Source organism: Poeciliopsis prolifica, unplaced genomic scaffold, assembly GCF_027474105.1.
Source record: "Poeciliopsis prolifica strain line A6 unplaced genomic scaffold, Auburn_PproV2 SCAFFOLD010, whole genome shotgun sequence".
Lineage (NCBI taxonomy): Eukaryota > Metazoa > Chordata > Actinopteri > Cyprinodontiformes > Poeciliidae > Poeciliopsis > Poeciliopsis prolifica.
Genome location: NW_026562385.1, coordinates 4,138,415 through 4,157,870, shown reverse-complemented (window position 1 = coordinate 4,157,870; position 19,456 = coordinate 4,138,415). Strand labels below are relative to the sequence as shown.

At 38.7% G+C, this 19,456-nt stretch overlaps 1 protein-coding gene across 3 annotated transcripts in view; it reads right to left on the bottom strand.

Annotated features, from left to right (window-relative positions):
- Nucleotides 1-19,456, bottom strand: part of cep112 (centrosomal protein 112) — a 105,245-nt gene that overhangs the window by 44,376 nt on the left and 41,413 nt on the right. For all 3 annotated transcript variants that reach the window (XM_055035640.1, XM_055035642.1, XM_055035641.1), the window contains 3 exons: nucleotides 13,220-13,355; nucleotides 9,535-9,642; nucleotides 4,287-4,469 (listed from right to left, as the gene is read on the bottom strand). In XM_055035640.1, coding sequence (XP_054891615.1) covers nucleotides 4,287-4,469; nucleotides 9,535-9,642; nucleotides 13,220-13,355 — 427 coding nt within the window. The remainder of the gene's footprint in view (nucleotides 1-4,286; nucleotides 4,470-9,534; nucleotides 9,643-13,219; nucleotides 13,356-19,456) is intronic.

Here is a 19,456-nt window from a genome sequence, read left to right as displayed (position 1 = left end):
GAAAATGAAACAGAAATCATCTGAACTCAAATATGAATTGACTTTTCTAAAGAAATACATTGATAAACACCACAGAGGAGTAGACTGAAAGAGCCTAAAACAGGAAGCTTAATATTTATAAGACACTGTAGCGCAAGACCCAGCAGCTTTAAATATGCCGTGTCGTCAGAACACACGTGACCTTCTGCATATGTGCAATAGTAAATTATTGCCAAGTAACAAAACAATTTCTATGCAAGAATGACAACACATCAGAGACCATCCCAGTCTAGGCTGTCCTTTTTATCTACGCTTTGACACAGTCTGTCATCATCCTTTTCATTAGATGCGGTTTAATCGCGTCTCGGGATTGTAAACCTTTGAAAAAAAAATAGAAAAGAAAGCAACAACAAGGAAAAAAAAACCCTCATAATTTAGTTCAGCACGACTGAGGCAAAAGAACTCAAATAAGTTCCTACTTTCTCCTCTGCTATTGAAGTCCAGATGGAGTGTTCGATCCTTCAGAAGAGAAATAATTACAGGAGAAAATAACAGCCACCCAAGAGTTTGAGGGGAAACAGGTGGGAAATAATAGGAATGATGAGCTTTAAATTCGAAAGAAAGAAGTTTCTGCAAGTTTCAATGAGTTTTACTTAAAAACTTATTTAGGATCCTTAGGATTTGAATGCGACATATACATAAATTAATGTAAAATGCATTACGTGTGAAGTAATAAGTCTGTGCTCATCAGATCCAGCAGATACATTCATTGATTTTTCATCAATGTTACCTAGCTGCGGTACCGTTGCAGGGCAAACACACCTTCTGCTTGCCACAGTGCATTTTTTTAGAAGATATAATTTGTTTAATAGGAACTGGGGGGAGAAAAGGAAGGGTGAATGGCACAATGTGGACTGCTGGATGGTGTCCAGACGGCACTGCTTTGGGTTGTCATAATTTAAATGAGTTATTATTCATGTGTTTTTGACTACTTCACATGCCACATTATTTTTAGTTTTATACTTTTTTATACTTTATTTTTTGAATTAAATTATTTTTGAAAAAAAACAATTAGATTGTAAATATAATCAGGATTTCAGTGATAATCATTGCTACCTTTTTGGCTAACTAGTATGATTTAATCAAACGTCTTAATATTATGATTCTGAAATCTGTTAAAAATAAACTGATACACACACACAATTATATAAATTGATATACATATTAAAACATTTTTTTTCTATCCAAGAATTAAAAAAAAAAACAATTCCATAATCAATTAAAGCTCTGCGTCTTCATAGGTGTTCGTATCCATATTCAACTTTGATCTTCCACCGGAGGGCAGTCGACAAGAGTAGGAGTTGACACAAACACGCTTTTCGGGGAAAGTAACAATTTTGCTAAAGATGTAAAGGTCATAAAAATAAGCATGTTAAAAATAATAAAGTTGGCATCATATGGCCAGAGTCCTATTTTCAAGCCTAATTTTGTTGCATAAAGTTTTCTGTGATAACTGAGCTGGTAAAGGATCAGTCCATGTTTATTCCCTAAACAAACTGCAAAAGCGTCCAAACCCTGTGGGAAAGACATTGGAATTGCTTAAAAAACGAACCACAATCAATGCTGCCTCCAGTGACATTTTGGAACAAGCAAATGAAGAAACACACAAATTATGAATGTAACCAACTGTAAATGTTGACCAAGAAGAGAAAACCTGGACATATTTCAGACTTTTTATGAGTTTGTAAAAACCCCTCAAGGAGATCGTCTCTTCTTTTTTGGAGTAGAAATCATTTTTAATTTTAATTTCAAAAAGCTTTATGAGTAAGCCAACTTATTGTTTGGGTGTTTGCCCTAACGGAAAAAACAAAAACAAAACAAAAAAAGGGAAAAATATGAAATGGATTGGGGTTAAAATCAGGAGTCAGGAACGCATGCTGGTGTTAGATCACTGAAACAAATTAAGGCACCACTTCATCCTCTGGGGGGCATTAATCAGCTAACAGAAACGCACACAGCAGGCTGCAGGCGCCAAGGTATCACATCATTACGGACTAAGGATTGAAATCTCCTTATCACACTTTAGAAAAGTTTAAAACAAGGTGTTTACCACTGTTAGAGTCCATGCTTACGCAAACCTAATTTTCTGAGCTAAGAAGAGGTCAATGTCCATCAAAATTATAAACCGGAACCCTAAATTACAACTCTAATTAAGCTCTGGACAATAAATAGGAAGAAAGGATATATTTGTGTACATTTAGCAGCGTGCTAAATGATGTAGAAACCCCAAGCGACCAACAGATGGGTGATGCAGCCTTTCTAATGAGTTGCAGCACAGTTCGCTGACTGACGCAGTCTGGTGGGATGAAGTCGTGTCCCTGTTCAAATTTTTTAGCTCTTCCCTCCAGCTGCTGCGACGACACATCCGCTCTCCTGCTCAAACACAAGCCGGGAGCCAGGAATGCTGTTTATTAAGAGTCTTGCCACAACCAGGAGATGAGCAGCTATTACTCATCCTGGGTGAGAGTCACTGAAGTTGGCTGTTCTCCTTTTTTGCCAAGTTTAGACTTATTAAGCATGAGGACAAGCTGAGACTACAGCTTTGTCTATCTGAACCAGAGTTAAAATGATGCAAAACAACCCTTGCAATGTCTTAACTGGCTGAAAAACACTCTGCATGCAAATATTATACTAAAAAATGTCTTCACCCAATCTGTAGTTGTCAGTGTCAGAGAAATTGTCATAGTATATTCCTTCTTTTCCTGGCCTGAAACGTTGATTTTGACACTGCGACATTAGAAAGCCGTCACATTGCTTCTTTAAACTGCTGAACGGGGAACAACAGGAACTGAGAATATGAAATGAGGATTGGGGGAACTTTGTTTTCAGTCCACCCTCCTCCCCAACGTCGTCAGATGCCAAGATCTGTCAAGCCACTTTGACATGAGCGGAGCTGTGGGTTGGGAGCAGTCATGTCCTGTGGTCCTGTGATTTCTGGAGACGGCATCTCCAGAAATCAAATTCTCACAATTGGGTCCTACTTTTACATACCGCGAAAACAAAGCTTCTCAAAACTATCAAATCATGAAAAGAAACAAGATTTTTTAATTACTTTTTCGGAAAATCTATGGAAATATATTACTTTGGCACTTCTGGATGGCTTCACCTATTAAGCATTAAATTTGTTTGCTAATGCTTAGGTGTTTCAATCAGCTGTAGACGAATAGGGAGCGACAAAGTATTTAATGCTTAAATGTTTTTTCTGTTAAGAAACAATTTCTTGAAAAAAAAGTAACAAAAAAATATACAAATTTAATAAAGATTGTTCTGTTTAACTCTTTTTTTTTTACTTTCATCTAAAAAAAAAGTGCAAACTAATTAAGCAGTTTTTGCCAAAAGTGTCATCCCAAGTGCTTTCTCAAATTACCGTCTTCCAGCCAATGTCCAATAAATAAAAATTTTCCATGCTGACAAAATTAATTTCTCCATGAAGCCTGACAAGTCAAAAAACAATCCCGGTTGGGGGCTGGTCTATCAAATAGCTTCGTACAGAGCTCAATCTATAACCCAGGCTGGAGAACCCAGTGGAGGGGTTTAGGCTGAAGATATGCTGGTTTTGGGGTAAATCGGAAAAGAATAGCCCCCTCAATGTCTGACACGTCCATTGATTCAGATAAAGAATTCATACAAGTCATTGTGAAAAAAAATGCTGTAATAAGAGAATAAACTACGCTTTCCGGAGAGAGACGACTTCCAGCGGTGAGAAGACAAAGCCCTGTAAAATAGATACACTTCGCATGCAGATCGGAAAGCTCACCAGGGCGTCTAAAAGTGTAGATTTAAAAATAAAAACACAAGAAAGCTTGGTTGTATAGATAATTGATAACTTTAGTGTTTTAAACCTTTATAGTGGCTTCTAGAAACTTGCTCTGGTAATCAAACACTTGGAAACTAACATTGAAACTTAGACTTCTTGCGTTTCCTTAGTTTTGCCTAGTTTCCTTTAGTTTTCTCTTCATTTTTACCAAAGCTCGCCATCATTTATAAGTATTTTTCTGTTCGCACATCCACATTTAAAATTCTCGCACGAAATTCGCAGCAATCAGAAAAATTATTCACACCCAGAGTAAGAACGTGCCTTGCTTCAAGTTAAAAAGTGTCTCAACCCGCTGTGCTTTTGAAACCCCAGGACAACGTCAATGGGCGAAAAGCAAAATGGTTATCCACGGGAGAGCGGTGGGTCAGCATGTGTTGGTGTGTGTGTGTGGGTCTGCGCCTGTGAAGGTTGATCTGTCGAGACCCCCTACCTGGGCATCGTGCTTCCTCCACTCCTGGGCGTGCTGTTGGTTCTGTTGCAGGGTGGCCCTGGCCTGCCTCTCCAGGCTGCTCGCCTCCCGCTGGTGCTCCTGGACCAGGTTGTCCTTTTCCGCGCTGTGTTGCTGCTGTAGCCGCGTCCTCTCCTGCTCGTGCTGTGCGTGCTGCTCTGCCATCTGATTGGACAAGCCGGCAAAAAGAGACTTCATCAGCCAACACACGCGCTCCAAACCTTGTCGTCATGACAACTTGTCCATGTACGTTTTTCTTTATCTTCATCGTCCCGTTTCCACCAACACTTTCATCCAACCAGAGTGCCGGGCTAATTAAGCAAGATTAGAAGGGATGCGGTAGAACATTTTTTTTTTTTTTAAAGAAAGCGGAAAGTTTTTGTGCATTCTCACATCATCAGACACAAAAACATAATGTGACGTGTTTACATCTATCCTGCTCCCCACACCTCCAACCCTCAAACCTCCCACTGCTAATTGTAGGGACTGGCCCTTAATGTCCAAGTCTCTCCCTTGTGACTGGTCTCATTCGTCTCATTCTGAGGTCGGCATATGAAAGGGTCGTCGGTTTTTGCTATGTAAGAAGGGGTTAGCCATCTGGCGGCAGTAACCACCATGCCCCATGCTATGCGCTTGACAGAATGTGAAAATCGGCTTAGCCAAAGAGTATGATGATTATTATAATCCGAAAAAGTACGAAAGTTTGAGAGGAAGACGCTTAATGATTTTTGACAGTCACTCTGTGACAGTTTCAATTTCAAAGTTTAAAAGATAATATTTGTGTGGATGTTTATCCACCTTGAGGGTGAAATCCAACATTCAAGAGGAAAGATTCATGAAAATATTACAAATGGAATAGTTTGAAACATAAATATCCTGAAGATTTAAGTCTGGCAAAAACTTCAATCCATAACGTCACAGTGTCGTAGAGGAAAATGCTTCTAATGGGACAAAAAGCTTTCATTTTTCAAGGTTTAATCATTCTGTCAGTTGAAGCAAGTCCGTTTTGTAGCTGAGCTGTAAGAGGAGTCACCTGCTGGGATGTGAAGGCCGGGCCGGTGAAGCTCCCAAGCCTTTCCCATACTCCGTTCCCACTCCCCTGTGGTGGAGTGAGGGACAAGCAACCCCCACATCGTCCCGCCGCTCTGGCCCAGCCCAAGCCCTGAAAGGACAGCAGGGGCCCGGGGCCCACTAGCCTCCCTGCTTTGAAGCTAATCCACACACATTGTGCATGACGGCACCCTACCTGGCCAACCAGAGGAGCGAAGATCGACAGCCTCTGTGCCCGATGTCTGCTCTGTCCATGGCACTGGCTGTGGACACCAAGCACTATTCAGAGTGGGCAATGGAAGAGGAAATATCTCCAGGAAGCTGGATTTCAACTTTAAAAAGTAGGCATGGCCATATAAATGCTCAAGTAGGCATCCAAATATTTAATCATCTGATTTTGCTCGACAATGACTTTCAGAGGTTTGCATTCAATCATCTCAAAATTCAAAAACTTTGCCCAAAATTGACAACTCAATAATCTCAAACACACACAGCAAAAAAATATTAAGCTTCTGGAGTGGCCCAGAATTCAGCTCTGTAGAAACTGAGGACTTTTGCTAAAAAGGAAGAGTCTGTGCCAACATACTAACTAATTTAAATGGGTACTACCATTTTTGGCAACAAGGGCTAAAATATTCAGCCAGAACGTCACTAGAAAAAGAAGCTTGTACACTCAATTCTTTCTTTTTTGAAATGACCAAAGTTGACTTGTAATTCATAATGTCAGTCAACCAAAAAAAAAAACAAAAAAACAGTTAAGACAAACTGCTGAAACCCAAAAACATTGAACTCTTTACCCTAAAACTGATTCTTATGCATTTTATATGACCATTTCAAAACTCCATACAAACATTCATCATAATTTAATGTCAGACATGTGTTGTTAGCAGTGTTAGTACATAATACCTGCAGGACCAGAAACGGAAGAGAAAAGAAAGACATGGCGGTGGATAGAAATGCAGTTCGAAGGGAAGTACCACACACAGAAGGAACAAAAGCATCTAAACAAAATTAAGAATAAAACAAAAGGAAGAAAGAAAAGAAATCAGGACAACAAAGGAAACAGATAAGGAGGAGGTAGGGCACAAAACAAAGCGAGGGAAACAGGAAAATGTAAAGAAGAAATACAAATGATGCAATAAATTAACAAATGCATCACCAAGAAGATACAAAGGATGGAAGGAGAAGACAAAAAGAGGGATAAAAGTCATAACAAAAGGAAAAGAAGAAGGAAAGAAAATGAGCATTAAATAATGAGGACAAAATTAAAGACAAATGCTCATAAATACTCAAAGAAGAAAAGAAGGAAGGACAACATTTTGACAAAAATCATGGAATTAAGTCTGGAAATGCAAATGTTTTTCCTTACTTATCCTGACACACAAAAAGGTGAAATCCAATTCTAGACTCTTCCAGAAAATAGCCACCCAGCCATGATGAATTCACGTAAGCTTCTGAATGGCACTCTAGTTTTGCCAGACATCCTGAGAGAAAGGTCAATACTAAGAGGCTTATAGGTGAAAGTGTATTCTGACAGTCTGTTGGATATGTTGCATTTTTTGTTTCGCCTTTTATTCCTTCAAATAAAACACAAACTATTAAAACATATGCTTCGGAAACAACTGGCTTTAAAATGAGGAAATAAAAGGAAAGCTAAAATATGAAGATCTTCTTTTTCTGCTGCTACTGGTGATGTTCATACTATAGAAAACCCAACAGATAAAATGTATCAGCTCTACTAACAACTCATTCAGACATGACACACCTGCAAATCCATTCAGAATATGCTGCCTCACAGAAATCATTCGATTTCTGTTGGAGGAACTCTATCAAACTTTGACAAAGAATGATAGAGTTCATAACATGGGTATCCTGGATCACAGAAAAGGGCAAAATTGATAAAATGTGAAATCAATAATTAGAGGAGAGAAGTAAACAGAGAGCATTCCCGCTGAATTTAAGCTAGATCCAGAAACCGAGCCTGGATGTGACATTACGCATGACACATGCAGTACAGGATGCTGCGGTTCTTAAAGGGACCAACGTGGCAGTTTTCTAGGAAACAGTGAGTCAGTTATGGCACAATTTGGAGCTCCAGAGAATTATGGGGTGCAAATTGAGATTGGACAGTGAGGTAAAAGGGCTTCTTCTGCTCTGAGGAGGACAGACAAGACTGGTCTCAAGCGGAAAAATGGCTGGAGTTAAATTCTGAAATGGAAAAAAGGCAACCGTCTTCTCTTCATTATAGGGTTTGATGGACAGAGAATTCCAAAGAGAGTGACTAGAGACATGTTCCATCTACTTATACGTATATAAACTAGATTTCTTCTTCATTTAATGCGTTAGTCTGACACATGAAGAGTAAAGCTGTAAAGCATTTCCCCTGAGTGTTAAGCTCTCGGCTCCAGACCAGCTATAAGACCGCTCTGAATTTAAGCTAGATCCAGAAACCGTGCCTGACAGCGTGGAGGGTCAGCTGGCCAACAGCTCCCCTCTGATCTATTTCTCCACTTAAAAGTATCACGAAAGCCGCCCTGGAGGGAATTTGCTTCTCCGAACGGACTCCAGCACCATGACCCCTTCAATCTTGTGACACCAATCTTTCTGGAGTGGAAGCAACAACACACACATGCAGGCCTGAGAGACTGGGAACTCACAAAGAAAGTGTCAAAAAGCTCATGTGAATTTTTTTTTAACATGAAATAGCATTCATAAATAATAAAACAGTGTTCTTGTCCATTTGAATGCATTTCCATTGACTGATGTGAAAAACTCTCATCAGAGAGCTAAAATCAATCATCTTATAGAGAAAAGCGTTCCTGAGCTGGGATGTTTGGCCGTCCCAGCTCCACCTCCTCAGCAGATGATGATCATCATATAAATACAACATAAAAATCATTACTTTGTTGCAGCAAATCAGAGTTTGGGGGGAAACAATATTTACTTTTAGACAACTAAACCAGGATCGTTTGATATCAGTCAAAATATGTGCATTTTCCACCAACTCTCCAGAGTTTAAACATTTTTCTTTTCTTTTTTTAAGAACTGGTTAATGCAACTCAACATAACTGTTCAGCCATGGTACATGTTAGTAAGGAAATGGTTTCCCCTCTCCTTGGAAGTAACACTGGCCTCATACCCCTTCATTCACATCAATCTACCGCAAATTACTCGCAGCGTAAACTCCATCTAGCCAGAAAATGAGAGTTAGCATGCTTATTAATGCACAGGTTTGGTGCCAGTTTGGTGCTTGGAAAGCAATCACGCTGTGGGCACGGAAGGGAAATGGAGACGTTACAGCAGTTAGTGGTGCACCCTTATGGTGCATCACATGGTCACACTGTAGATGTCACCATGGGGCAATGCAAGCCTATTATTATTGTTTATTTTTAAACTTAACAATAATTGTGTTACAGAATGAGTCCAGTAAATTCAAATGCAGCACTCTATGCCGTTCATTGCAATTGCATAATCTCACATTCAAAAATCCAAACTTTAATTTGAGTCCATTTATTTAATAAGGAAAAAGAAAACATCCAACAATTAAAATTTTTCATGAAGATGTAATAAAGATGGTTACTGAATCAGGTGTTCCACACCAAACCAACCAGAACTATTTGTATAGTAAAAAAAAATCTATTTGTGCTTCTATTTTTTTTATTCCCCTTTTCTTCCCCTGCACTGAATGTGGGGGCAAGACAAACTCTAATCCTTATCCAGACATGTTCGTCAAGCCCCAGGTTTTTTTTTTGGCATTTTCAGCATGTACGAGAAAATGTCAAATTAGTCTCGAGTGTTTTTCGTGGCTTCAATAATTAATTCAGCTGTGTGAAATAACATACAATCCTATGGTTAAATTAAATATGTTTCTCCATCAGTCAGTGTGTTTTAAAATGTTATCTCGACTCTAAATTGAAAACGACCTAAAGAGATAAAATGACAAATGAACCATGCAGCCCGCATTAGTGTTCAAAAGGCCATGATAAAAATATTTATTGGGTTGGAATCGAAGCGTAATGTAAAGCGTGTCCTTTAACATGAGGAATATCCGGCAGAACAGATAGGAAAGAGCAAAGTATTCCAAAGAGATGTCAGCCCTGACAGGCTAAGCTTTCACTCACAACATGTTACTATTTGGAACAAAACCAGTAAGAACGCAGAGTTCCAGCCTCATACAAACCTGCTGCTCGTATTTCTTTCTCAGTGCATCAAGCTGTAGAGAGAACTCCTTGGCCTGGTTCTCCCTTAGGGTTTTGGAGCGGATCAAGTCCTCCTCTACCTTCTCCATCTGGTGGTGAAACAAGAAGAAGCAACAAGACAAAAAAAAAACTCAACATTTTTTAAACCTGTGAGGATGAAATCCTCTAGAATTCACAATATTGCAAAACATGTGGCATTCACTATGACTACTATGTAGCAGAGTTACATAACATTTAAGTTCATTAATATTCATAAATTGCTTAATCTCATGACTCCATAAAGAAATCTATGTGAATATTGAATCCTAACATTTCCTAATCTAGTCTGTGTCACTCAAAAGACAAAATTCTAAATCTTATTTCTTCAGGATTTCCAATGTACTGAGAATAAATTAAAAAAAAATGTTTTAATGAAATGTTAACTACTCAACAACAGAATCAAGAATCTAGAATGTTAGTTTTTGTTTACTCAACTTGATTTTAAAAAAAAGAAACAAAGAAACCCCTTAAAGATTAACAAAGAAAACAAACATGAACTAATTTGTACATCTAATATGAAATAGGGATGTTATTAATAGAAAACATTATGAAGACTGGTATGTAAATAAATTTACAAGCTGAGAACTGCCAGGAGTATTGATTCGGATCTAGTTTGACCTGCTGAGGAAGATGTCAGAAAATTCAGAAGTTAAAAATCTTCTGAGTGTTTCTGAAGCCTGAAAGCATTTCCTTTCCTAAATTGACCCTTTACATTTAAAGTTGGATGTAAGAACTAGAATTAGGTCACAGAATCTCTCTTTTCAGTAACTGAGAAAAATCAGCAAGCCTCTGATAGTTTTTAGGTTTCTATGCTTGGTGTTCTTTAGGTTGTATGTGTTTTTATTCAGTTTTAGATAACTGCTAGTGATTATTGATTTTGTTTATATGAAGACATATAAACAGCTTTAATATGTTTAAATAGAAAAGGCGGCTCTGAGGACTTAAAACATCTTGTTACATAGAGCCATATAAGCTAATAATAGATCCTAGATTTTTAAAGCTTATTCCTTTTTCAAGTTTCGAAAGGAATATTTAGATATGATTTTCATTTTCAATTTATTAAATTTTCACCTTTTTCTTTAAAAATGTGATTATTTGTTTCTCTTTTCTTAATCTTTCTTTCCACATTTTAAGATACTAGCTAACAGCAGATCAGATTCATTATTTTACTGATGCTCTCCATCAATCTGTACTTGAAATATTATTTTTTGCACCGTTTCTCAATTAATTCTAAATAATACCTCTTTCTAAAATATAATAGAGAAGGTAAGGTAAAATTTTAAGGAGTAATCAGAGTGATTTATGAATTGTAATCTAGTCAAATGCAGTTTAATCCTGCTACAAATTATAGTAACATATTCATTCAATGTGAAACAAATATAAGTTAGCCCAAATCTAGTGTCAGATTGCAATCTTTGTGTTTAGTGTGATGGTAAACACCATCACCTCCTTTTATCCTACCGTTCTCACAGCCAACAATTTTTATTCTTTGTTCAAGTGATGAAAAATAACAACAGAAGCTGTAATTTACAGACACATCTCAACTATGCTGCTTGTAAGACCAACGAAATCCTGAATGTGTTCTTTATTAATCTGTTTAGAATCCTAAAACCTCTTTGAACTCTCCACACAACACAGATTTTATTCTATACAGCAACATCTTCTTTTCAAATCAAAATAGGGCAGAATCTTTCCTTTAACTGCAGTCTGAATGGAAGAGGCAGATTTTTTTTAAACAGAGAAAGAAAGGAGTGACGCAGATAATCCATTTAGATATCACACCATCTGTAAAAAGAGAAACGGCGAAGACGATGAAAGGAATGACGAGAGGATGAGAAAGGAGTAAAAAACTTCTTTTGAAGTACTTTCCACAACATTAAAGCCTTAGCAGGAAGATGCACAAGCAGGGAGGGGAGGCGGAAGAGGAGGAAAGAGCGAAAGAGGGAGAGAAGATGACAGGGATGCAGAGGAGACTGCTCTGCGCTCCCACGGCTTTGATGTGGGCTGAGGATAAAGTCAGATTGAAGATCGGGATGCCAGGGGCTCAATGGGAAAAGAAGGAGCAAGCGAGAGGATGGAAGGATGAGAGCAGCAGAAGCAGAAGGGAGAAGGAAAAGTACTGCATTCAAGAGGAGGAACCAAGACTCCTAGTCCAAATATTTAAAAATACTCATGTTGAGGCAATCCTATTGGAAAAAAACTAACTCTGATGAATCCATCCAATAATATTTGTACCTCAAATGGGGCAGGTCTTTACAAAATGAGAGGAAAATAAAAGATGGCATAATTAATTTCTTTAAATTAAGTCTCAGGGAAACAAAGGTTGTTTAATTTCCCAAGAAATTTCCGAGCGTAAACTCGACTCCCACACAGTCTCTCATATTCCTACGCCCAGAGTGCCCCCAAATGCAATAATTAAGAGAAAAAACTTCACTAATCGGCAACTAAAACTTGCAAATCTCTTTAACACGGAACATTTTAAAACATTTAGGACCGCACAAGGCATAGCTCGACTTGTTCAAAAACAACAACAAAAAAATGCCTACAGCAGTAGACAGCATCAGAAGTTGTACACTGAGTGCATATTGATCAGGAAACTTTTCCAATAAACAGCAGCCCACGCAACGCCGACTCCTGATGGGAAGACACGGCTGCCGGACTAATTAGCGTAACTGCTTATTGTGCGTGGTCTGTTCCCTACTGGAACCCGAGCACCCGGTGTCCTGCCCACTTACAACCTGTCAGGTCATTAAGTGTTAGTGGAAAAATTCAAGTTTAATGAGTAGGATTTGATTTGATTTCATTTATACAAGCTCACCAAACGAGAGCGAATGGCCAGAGGGTGATTATGTTTTTTGGCTCTTGCATATAGATTGTCTGAGCGTAAAGCAGTTAAAAGGTGAAGAGAGTTGAATGATTTTACTGCAGAAATGTTTTTTTTTATATATATATGTATATATATATATAAAAGCACAGAATGAAATAAATAACCCAGAAAGAATTTAAAAAGATTAACTGGTTCAACTAGTGGTGATGTGTGAAAACTCTTAAAAATATATTCAGTTTGTATTGTATAGCATTCCTAAAATTCCTAATCAAGTAAATTGCAGGGTTTGTTCATTTTAATCAAAAACCATATGCTTTTAACAAGCAATATTCTCAATTCAAAAACTGTTTTGACAACTAAATTATTGAATAAACAGACACGTGAGCTAAGCAACAAAGACACACATATATATATATATATACGCATATCTTACTCAGTTAACCAGTCGTAAGATTGGTGACGTTAACTTTGGGGATGTCTGTGTTTGCTGCTGTTTGTTGATGTTTTGTACTGAGATGATATTTTAGGCTTGAATAGGTTGCAAAAAGCGTTTTTCTTTATGTTAATTTGGTGTTTTTGATTACTCTTCTGGCAAAAGACCAACAGTTCATTATGCAATGCACAAAGTTCTCTAGGCTTATAAAACAGAAACAGTCCCACATCCTGCACCGTAAGTGCTTGATTTCCCATGTATTCATCCTTTGTTGTTCCAAACATTCCTGGCGAAAAGCCCAAACCTAATCACATCTGACCAAATCCCAGTTATATTCGAGGGTGAGGATTACATTTATGTGTCAGACCTGGAGTTTCATGTCAGTGTAGACCTTCTCAGAGCTGAGCTCCACCTGCTTCTTGAACTGCTCCAGTGCCAAATCGGCCTGCTGGATCTGCTGTCTTTGGCTCTGTTTCGCCCTGTCCAGCTGGCTCTCCATCTCTCTTCAAAGCAAGCACGAGAACAAAGGAATGAATACACTTCATCCAGGCAAAGAATATCAGCTGCAGAAAAGAGGAGAGAGAAATAATAAACTGAAGAATAGGCCGACTCCAGATCTCAAAAGTGTACAATCGATTATCATAAATTTGAATGTGTTCAAATTTATGAACACATAAATTTGAAAGATCCTCCCCTCTTTGCAGAGGGTAGGATCCACTTCTCATGTTAAGGAACTCTGAAAAACCTTAATTATGCAGTTAAATATGAAGAACGGAAGATTGTTATTCATTTTTGATGGACAATATAGTAATTAAATGTATTAATATAAAACATATATGTTTTATGTATATAGGGAGTTTAGAGGCCATGGTCACACTACACATACACTGACTTTTTAAGTTTTTATGATAAGCTTTTGCACAACATTCTGAAGAGGAAATTTCTTATCTAAACAGAATCCCAATTACTGGCTCAACCTGCTTCCACTTCAGAACTTAGTCGATCTTGCTTAGGAAAACAGTCTATCACAACTCCCCTCTATCGTCTTGCCATCTGGGAGAAATCTTACAGTCCATTTAGAACATAAAAATCCTTAAGTTTCTTTCAACCGTAAAGAGGAAAATGTTTTCATAATTTGTTTTCTCTAATAAAAATCTGAAAAGTGCTTCTGCATTAAGCCCATTTGAGTCAACGCTCTGTAAAACTCCCTGTTACGTTTACAATGGCAATTCTTTTTCCACCAACTTTATACGTCTAAAATTGATATGAATTATCAAACTGGTGGGAATGAATTTCATTTAGTGGTGTCAAAATAAAAATGTAAAAGCTAAAAAGTCAAATTACATGTTGCTGCACACAATCTTAACTATACATTTTCTTGATTTCCATTATTTGTTTAATTTGAAGTTTTACATAAATTCAGTGTAAACTTAATAGGTAATGCATGGATCCTAAGTTATCTTACAATTGTGCACTATAAATTTGTGTGTGTCCTCCATGGTGGTTTGTGATTACAGCTGCCAAATGTCAGGTCACAGAGGAGCAAGTAGAAGAGGATTGACAGGCATACTGAGGGGGACAGCAGCATACCAAGACCTGTCAGAGTGCAGCCAGCATGCCCAGCCTCGACATCATATACAGAAGCAACTGAACAGCTGTCAAGCTTAACAACACAGGAGTGTGTGTGTGTGTGTGGAGGACAGGGCGGATGTCGAGGCGGATGGATGACAGAGGTAGATGCAAAGGTTGGAATGGAAGGGTTTTTTTTCGGTTTCCATTCTAACAACCCCACCCTCCCTCCCAACACGGGTCGTGGGAGGCGAGTTTTTACTCTACCCCAACTGACATCGGGGCAAATGGCAGAGTGCACCCTTGACTGATCAGTCAGTCACAGAGCTAAAATACTCACATCTAGACCTATAGTCAATTCCAGCCCTTCAATTAACCTAAATTTCTGCTCAAATATTGAACCTTTCTGATGTGCTCCTAAAGTGCCACTTCTTGCAAATTCATGCAAAGTGAAATGCATCAAATTCCAAATGCATCGAACCATTTTTACAAACCTGTAATCAACACGAACATCCATCAGTTTATGACTGTCACACAAAAAGTGCAGGGTGAACTCGTGCATTCAGTTAGACTTAGACAGTAAAAAAATACTACTTCTACTGGATCATGCATGTCAGAAAATTATGTGTGGCCGATTAAATGGACTTCTTTGTATTTGAGATGTCCGCCACACCACTCTGGCAGAAACCTGCAAGTAAGCCTATTCAATCCAGTTTTACTACAATAAAGCAGCAGATATGATGCACAACCGGCTCCCCGGAGTTACAATCCCACAGATCCTCATTCTGATGCAAAAATATGTCAGCGTTACAGATAGCACTGCATGACCAGTTTTGCATTCTTCCTTTTCTTTGTTTCATGTTGTGAAATAAAGAACTGGATGCAACATATGCCAGTTGTGTGTCAGTGCACTTTCTTCCCTGTTGTTGTAAGTGAGCGCTCTAAAAAGGTGTGGATAATTATTCCCCCCCTGGACAGCTGAACAACTGGGGGAAGGAATCCTGACCAGTGGGGGATCCATTTAAACCCATTAGAAGAACAGCCATTAAAAAGACGGGGTATGAAATTTCTAGTGTGTGTGTGTATTTTCATGGAGTGTGTAAGGTACAGTGTGTATTCAGACCCCTTAAATTTGTTCACTTTTTCAACATGTTATTGGGTTTTTATATCCTTTGTAATATATCAACAAAATCAGAATCCCAATTAAAAATTAGAAAGTGAAAGGAAAATGTTAGACGGTTTTAGCTTTTTTTTTTTCTTTTTACAAATACACACCCAAAAAGTGTGGTGTAAAGTATTCAGCCGACTTTGCCTTTAATTCCCCTGTGTGTAACCCAGTGCAAGGAATTCCAAACCGGATTGATTCAGAAGATTTCCACCTCACAGATAAGGTGGAAATCTTATGCGTGGTGGAGAAGTAACACTGCTCATCAACCCGAACACACTATCTCTACAGTGAAACATGGCAGTGGCAGCATCATGCTGTAGGGACACTTTTCATCCGCAAGGTGACCATCAATCCAAAAATGGGTGGAGTTAAAAATAAAATTAAATTTCTTTGAAGCTGAAAAATGTTTAAGATCAAAGATGAGGTTCATCTTTCAGCAGGACAGCCCTAAATATAAAGCCCAGGATACAAAGGAATGGCTCGAACAAAGAATAGTGAACCCAGACCTGAAAGCAATTAAGAATTAGCAGCAAGACTTAAAAATTCATCCTCACTGCCACTCTCCATCCAATCTGACAGAGCTTGTGTTATTTTTGAACGGACCCCAAGAGACTTGCAGTTGTAATTGTTGTGAAAGATGGGTCTTCAAAGGATTGACTTGAGGGGGCTGAACACAGATCCACGCCACACTTTGGTAAACCTTTAGTAGACTATTTTGTAGAGTAAGACTGTGATTGTGATGGGAAAACACAGAAGACTTTAACGAGTGTGGATACTTTTGCAAGGTCCTGGAACATTCAAACTATGTAGGGACATCCAATGCTTTAGCTTTTATGTGTGCATAACCATTTGCAAATTTTCATTTTTTAAAGAGAAGAATGTTTCCCAAAATTAAAAGCAATAAAGAAAACTAGAAGAGCAACAGCAGAAGGCAAAGAACAAAACAGCCCAGGAACAAAAGCAGCGGATACAGAAAGGAATGTGCAGGGTTTCTCTCCTCTTTAAAGTGTTCTGTCTCCTAGTAATTTTGGTTTCTCTCATGTTGGACATCAAACAACAAAGAGGCATTTTTTTCCCGTTCCCAATTCTGTGTACTCTGTAATTATTAATCAAACTCGCTGCATGACTGCCTCTCGGACTCAGTCGAACACAAAATAATTTGTGGAAAGAAGCTAAGAAGGAATAAGAAAGGAGAACAGGAAACGGAGAGCATGTCACAGAAATAGCTAACTTCCAAAGAAGAGCAAAAAAAACAAGAGGATTTGAACGTATGCTTCACTTGAGAGAGGAGAGAGAATTCCTGCGGGTGTATGTGTGTGTGCACGTAGGCGAGCACGGGCCTTTGTTCATGAGGCACAGTCCCAAACTCTCTCTGCGACTGACAATGCAACTCAAAGAAAGCACTACGGCTGTATTGGAACTAGCTTCTGGGCTTACACCTCCAAGGATACAAGAGGAAAAAAGGAGGGAAAAATCCACCAGAGCTAACTTTTAAATGAAACTAACTGTACGAGGATGTAAAGGAGGTCAAGAATAACTGTGTGTGAGAATGTGTGTGGTCACTAGAGTGGCAGACAGCGTGTCACCATCAATAACAGAGCAGAGAGATGAGAAGAAGGAGGGGAAAAAAAGGGAGTCAGGGTGGCCTGGCAAGGAGAAGTGGAGAAGCAAAGGAAAAGCAAAGGAGAGGGATGCCAACGCCAGGGCGGCCTGTCGGCTTTAAATGGATATCTGGTCAGAAAAGTGGAAGGAGAAGAGGCTCAAATTAAAGATGTGCCTTCTCTAAAGAGGAAGTCTTCTCATCCCTCAATCCTCAGCGGCTGTTTTAAAGAAGAGGGGGGAGGCAAACTGTAGGGGGCAGGACCGGGGGAGGGTTAGTAGTTTCTGCTATTCAGTCGCCCAGCCGACAGGAATGTGGTCGTTTTCCGGGCTGCTCTAACCACACAATGCCACATGCTGCCTTTGTTATTGTACGACACGTGGTTGATACACAGGGAAGTTATGCACACAGTCAGCAACAAATATTTGTTCCCTATATGTTTTCACTTAAAATATCCAATAAGCAATTTGAGTTCCCATGGCTTTTTTAAAATAATAAAGATAAATGTTCACCATGAATTTATGGTACACATTTATACAGAATGTTGGATGTAGATATGGAAACTGTGAAAACTAGAAATACTAAGTGATGAAAAAAGAATAAATAAGTAAAGTAAGAGATGGAAGAAAGTGTGCAGAGAAAGAAAATAACTATCATAAAGGAAAGAGACAAGAATTAAGATCAGACTGCAGGAAGGAAACATTACAGGGAAGGAAGAACACATTGGGACAAATCAAAAGCAAAGGAAAGACAAGTGAAACAGAGGAAACTGTAGGAGAAAATTAAAGAAGGACACAAGAGAAGACAGAAAAGGGAGACATAGAAGGACACAAAAAAGGAAGGAAGGACACAAGAAAAAATTAGTCGGACAAAGAAAGTAAATAAACAAGGAGAGTTGGATGGAATCCAGCGTAAAGGGAAAGTGGTAAGAAAAATGAGAGGATGGAGGGACAGAAGGAAAGATGAAAGAACTGACAAAAGAAAACAAAAAAAAAAGATGGGGATGGAGAAGGAAGGAAGGGGAAAAAAGGACATAAGCAAAGAAGATAAGAAAGGAGAACATAATATTTAACAAAATAAAGTTGAGAAAGGCAAATATTATCCAAATTCTGCTTTTTTCCTTTACAGACCGGGAAGATAGTGAAATTTGACTCCATACCTTTACAATATTTACAGGAACCCCATAAATATGCAATTATTACACGAGTACACAATGAAGAACCTCATAGCTTATGCAAATGTTCTTTCTTTCCCAACTGAGCTGAGCATTTAGGAATTGTGTGGAGTAATGTGGGTGGAGCAGCAGATGGAAACAACTAGCAAACAGACCTGAATGTAAGCTTCCATATGGATGCCTCTGGTCTGTAGAATCAAAAGAGCCAGAGTGTATGCATACATTGAATGTGTGCGTGTGTGAATGTGTGTATGAGTGCATGCAAGAGCCCGGCATCTGCGTTTGTGAGCTCATCCAAACGGAATGATAACGAATCCACAGACACATCAAACAGGCCCTGAAAAAAGAGGGAGAACATAAAAAGAGAGAAAATGCAAAACTGAAATATTCAGCGCCCTCTGAAGAAAAAAATAAAACAGGCTTCGTTTTCATCCCCATCCCCAGAGAAAGGGAGAGACAGAGAGGAGGGGAAAAAAAGGAGGCTGAAACAAGCAGAGAATGAGAGACAGACCACAAATAAGTGAACACAAAAGAGAGACAACGCAAGGGCGAGAAAATATTAAAGGCAGAACGAGTTGAAAAGGCTGCGCGGAAAAGGAGAGCATCATTGAGCTGGATGGCTTTAAAGCTGCCAACAAATGTGGCCGGTTTGTTGAAAGCAGAGCACTGAAATAAAATGACTACAATGTGTAAGACGAATGAGGTTCTTATTATCCTTCATCAAGAGAAACATCAGTGGGCATTAGTTGTCATCTGTGTGCTTGAATGGAGCGGCTTGCTAGTGTTCCTGCCAGGATTTCTGGAACTTAGTTTAAGATATTCTTTAACAACCATTTACAATGGAAGCTAAAGCAAATAACTTATTACAGCAAAATAAAAGAAACTGATGCAAACTGTTTTATTTTTCATAAGCCCCATGTTGATGACTAACGTGGTATATTTTTGGTTTTTCTCTCTTGTCTGACAGAAAAATGACATGTGCAGACATCACGTTAACTTCTGGGCACCTGACGTTTTATATCTCAAACCTTTCTCCATCTAGGAGCGGAGATATATTTAAGACCAAAGAAAATATGGTTTCAGACTGGATCCA